Source organism: Phoenix dactylifera, chromosome 2 (genome assembly GCF_051530095.1).
Source record: "Phoenix dactylifera cultivar Ajwa chromosome 2, Ajwa_hap1_PhDact_Kaust_v1.1, whole genome shotgun sequence".
Classification (NCBI taxonomy): Eukaryota; Viridiplantae; Streptophyta; class Magnoliopsida; order Arecales; family Arecaceae; genus Phoenix; species Phoenix dactylifera.
In genome coordinates, this window is record NC_143191.1 from 30,300,825 (window position 1) to 30,305,570 (window position 4,746).

Consider the following 4,746-nt stretch of genomic DNA (forward strand, 5'->3'; position numbering starts at 1 on the left):
TTTTCGGGCGGCGCGGCATTTTCCACTGGCCTCCTTTCCTCGTGTCGGTTCCGCACGAACCGGTTGAGTAACCCGCGATGGATAAGTGCCTCGATTTCATCTCGGAGCTGGAAACAATCCTCCGTGTCGTGGCCATGGTCCCGGTGGAAGCGTCAGTACTTCCTAGGGTTATGCGGAACTCCCACATCCTGCATCGGAGGCGGGGGTCGGAAGAAGTTCCGACCTTCTATCTCCATTAGGATCTCGGCCCGGGGTGCGTTGATGGGAGTGTAGTTCTCGTACCTCCCCGAGTGCATCCGAGGCTGTGGCAGGGACCTTGGTCGAAGCCGTCCCTGCTATCGAGGCGGGCTCCTCAGCCGAGGCAGGTTTCTATCTCGACGGGGAGATCGGCTTTTTGGGCGGCTGCGCTCCTCGCGGCGCTTCCTTTGCTTCTTTGAGGCCGGCTCGATCGCGCCCCGACTGGAGGCGATAGCCTCCTCGGCCTTCGCATATTTTCGAGCTCGGGGCAACATTTCGGTGAAGTCGGCGGGAAAGCTCTTCTCGATGGAGAAGAGGAATCTGTAGGATCGAGCCCCAATCTTTAGTGCCGACATGGCTATTGACTGGTCGAGCTCGTGGACCTCCCAGGTTGCAGCGGTAAAGCAGTCGAGGTATTCTCTGAGGGATTCCCCTTCCTTCTACTTGACGTCCAGGAGAAAATCCGATGTTCGCCGCTGGCGACGACTGGCAGCGAAGTTGGTGGCGAACTGCCTGCCGAGCTGCTCGAAAGAGAACACCGAACTCGGCTTCAATCCAGAGAACCAAAGCCGAGCGGTTCCCCGAAGGGTAGCTGGGAAGGCCTTGCAGAGCACAGCTTCCGAGGATCCTTGCAATGCCATAAGGGCTCGGTAACTTTCCAAATGATCGAGGGGGTCGGTGGTTCCATTGTAGGGCTCCACTTTGGACATTTTGAACCTCGGTGGAATTGGCTCGTTCTCGATCTGGCAGGAAAGGGGAACTTGGTGGTAAACTTAAAGTCACCCTCGCGCCTTGCCTTCCCGCTATGAAGCGCTTCAATCTGGCGCTCCAGGTGCTCGACCTTCCTGTCGAGTTCTCCAGCCTGGGGGATTGTCATAGTAGTCTGCTCCGGCTCGTGGCGGTCTGGAGCTGACTCAGTTTCCGAAGGCTGCGGCCTTCGGTTTATGCTCCTCCCCTGCATTTCTCTCTGGGGAGACGTCCAGGTTGAGCCTTGGTGACAGCATCGTTCTTCATTATTAGCCCTTGAGGAGCCATGGAGATTTTGGCCTTGGGGCACTGGTCCTTTCGGAGGAAGCACTGGCTGAACTTGGGCCTGCAGAGGCGGCATAGGTGGGGCTCCGTCGCGCTGTAGGCCCTAGACAGCCGTGGCCAAGGCTTGGACTTGCTGCACCAGGATATTGAACTGTTCCGGCTGGACTTGGGGAACCAGAGCAGCCAGAGACGGTGAGTTCTGGACAGAGTGTCCAGGACTTGGTGGGAGACACCGGGAGGCATTAGAGGCTCCTTTACTTCTCAGCTTCATGGCCACAACTCGGGCCCTTCCTCTAGCACCAACTGTTGCTGGAATTTGGACCCGGGGATGACCGCTCGGCTGAAAAGGAGGAGCTTTGGCAAGGATTGGCGGGTGGCGGTTCGTCGGCGGGCGGCGTCCTCCGGGGGGCCTGCAAAAAGCCGGTGGCCGGGGTTTCCAGCGCCGGCCCTCCGATTCTTAAGTCAGAGGGGGCTAATGTGTAGAAGGATGGAGGAAATAGGTGTCCTGAGTTTCAGAGTCCAACCTCCTCTAAGGAGGGGGGTTTTTCTTTTATAGAGGGATATAGGTGTACCTGCGATGTGACGGGGCAAGCGGGTTATAGTCATAATTGAGCATGTCGTCCGAATTAATGCACGATCGCGTGAATTATTGCATTGCCGTAGGAGATCAGGCCGGAGCCAGTAAGTCGTCGTGGCTGATCGGACGTGACCGAGTAGGTTAACTGTTGCCGTGAAGGGCTTGAGATCCGTAGATAACATGCACATTAATTGCTGAGTGAGCCGGAGGTCTGCAGAGGCCATGCGCATTAATTGTTGACAGCGGTGGCAGGGTATGGTCCTTGGCTGAGCTGTAGAGGGATGTGACCGCTGCAGGTGGGTAGCAAGGTCGGGCTCCCAAGGTCGAGGACGCTGAGGTCGGGTGCCCGGGTCGGGCGCCTCCAGATCGGGCGCCTCCAGGTCGGGCGCCTCTAGGTCGGGCGCCTTTGATCACGTGCTGGCGACGTGCTCACGTGCTTTGGGGCGATTTATTTTTTCCCAACAAGTCCATTGTCACGCCAACCTTAGGCTGAGGAAAATTTAATATCATGAAATGCTGGAGTTCAAGGTAAAATCAAATTAAGCGGTTGCACTTTAACTACTAAATACCAGGGAAGATGGTGGTGAAATTGGAAAGCTCTTTTGACGAAAATTTAGACGCCCATGCTTCACATCACTTTCGCCATCAGATTACCAGCTCGCAAGATCAAGAAAGAGACAAGTTTCTGCGTACAGTGCCAGCAGATAAGATCATGGGATGCCAATCACAAGGGTCTTGTGCTATACTTATTTCATGCATGTAGTCATGTAGATGCTTGCAGAATGCTGATTTATTGGCTGCATCATGCATACATTAACATACCTCTAGTTATACTCACCCGCGAGACAGCATAGCAGCTCCCAGCGTCCGACCCGTCCTCTGAGCTGAGCCAACTAGTCCGCGCGTTGGCCCCCGTCATCTCCGACGGAGACTGCACGGCGTGATTCCTGGACGTTTCGTGCCCTTTAACGCCGCCCGAATCCTGATCTTATCGCAACAATAATATAAAATTATTATTAGGAAAAATAACGCCACGTTGCGGCGGCAGTTGGAAGGAGAACGGAGAGAGAAAAAAATGGACAAGGGTGTTTTGGTCATTTTGGGGTGACCACAAAAGAAGAAGAAAATTTTTAAAAGAAGGGAAGGGGAGAGGAAAAGGCGAGGGGTGGTAGAAGAAAGCAATCAAGTCGGTTTGTGGGGGCGCGAGGAAGCGAGCGAGCGAGAGAGAGAGAAAGAGATGGAGAGAGATCATGACTCCTGATCTCCTCTTAATATTTATCATTCTTGGAAGGAGAAGCAAGGAAGCGGACTCCATTCCTCTCCCCTAAATCTCTCTTCTCTCTCCCCTCCATTGCTCTGCCTTCCCACATCTATATCGACTTTCGTCCCGGTCGGCGATGAGAAAGGCGCGGGCAGCGGGGACCACAGCGATGGCGGCGGCGGCCGCGGGAGGAGCCGGATCGGTGAAGGAGGCGCGGTTCCGCGGCGTGAGGAAGCGGCCGTGGGGGCGGTTCGCGGCGGAGATCCGGGACCCCTGGAAGAAGAGCCGCGTCTGGCTCGGCACCTTCGACTCCGCGGAGGATGCAGCTCGCGCCTACGATGCCGCCGCCCGCGCCCTCCGCGGCCCCAAAGCCAAGACCAACTTCCCCCTCCCCGCCGGCTCCCCCCTCCCCCCTCCCCCTCCTTTCCCCTCCTCCACCGCCGTCGCCCCCGTCGCCGGATTTCCCTTCCCCCACCACCACTGCCACCACCATGATCCAGACTCGTCTCCCGATCTTCCGCCTCCGCACCGGCCGACGTCCAGCAGCCTGAGCAGCACCGTGGAGTCCTTCAGCGGGCCCCGGCTGTCGGCGCCGCCTCTCCCCGTCCGGTCGAACTCCCATCTCCGGCGGCGGGCCAAGCCGCCGCCACCCCCCCGCGTCCTTTCCGGCGATCAGGACTGCCACAGCGACTGCGGCTCCTCTTCCTCCGTCATCGACGACGGAGACATCGCCTCCGCCTTCCGGCAGCCGCTGCCGTTCGATCTGAACCTCCTCCCTCCCTCCGACGACGACTTCCACGCCACCACGCTCCGTCTCTGATGCTCGATGCCACGGCCGAGAAGAAAGAGAAAAAGAAAGGAAAGAAAAAATAGAATTGCTTCCTTTTCTTCTCTATCTCTTCTTTTCATAATTCCCTACAATCTATTTTTTTTCTTTTTTTCACCCTCTGATCATTTTGTATGAGGGTTTGGGACTTGGCTTTGGATAACGAACTCTATTTAGATGGGTAGAGGTTTCAGGATCGGATGGTGTCGAGTCGGATCTGGGGTTTGTCTCTGATCTCCTTCTCCTTCCTTCTTTCTTCTTTGTAAAAAAGGATATCTATCTGATTCGATGAATGAGAAAGAAAACTAGAACATCAATCTAAGTTGATTCTCTCCTCCTCCTGCTTCTCCCCTCAGTTCTTTACATGTTTTAGTTCAAATTTCACATATATTCTTTTGGATCTCATGTCTCTGTTAGTGGATTTCACACACCGTCGGATAAAAAACGAGTTTTTGAATCCCCGCAACATCAAAGTTGATGCATTGGATTCTCAAAGTTGAAGAGATTGCGGCCGAAAGATTCTCACAGGGGCACTCCCAAGGGGGAAAAACAAACTTTTGGCATGGAAGAGACTAGAGATTGCATTGGGGAACTCTGTGTTGTTTTGCATCGAGTTCCGAAATCTCGATCATGTTCTTTCCAGATTGAGGAGCATCAAAGCTATTAAGCTTTTTTTTTCACCAAAAAAAATGCTATTAAGCCTCCACAACGCTAAATCTAGAGATTTTTGTTGCTTGTGGATTTGTGGTTGTACTACAAAAATATATGCTTTGAAGCAATTTACCGCAATGTAGATCAGAAACTTCATCAGAA

The 4,746-nt window shown here is 54.4% G+C and overlaps 1 protein-coding gene across 1 annotated transcript; it reads left to right on the forward strand.

Annotated features, from left to right (window-relative positions):
- The first annotated feature begins 2,978 nt into the window (after window positions 1–2,978).
- On the forward strand, window positions 2,979–4,255 carry LOC103717044 (ethylene-responsive transcription factor 3-like). The gene has a single exon (XM_008805274.6). It carries the CDS (start codon window positions 3,244–3,246, stop codon window positions 3,925–3,927), a length of 684 nt encoding a protein of 227 aa, XP_008803496.2. The 5' UTR covers window positions 2,979–3,243; the 3' UTR covers window positions 3,928–4,255.
- The last annotated feature ends 491 nt before the right edge of the window (window positions 4,256–4,746 follow it).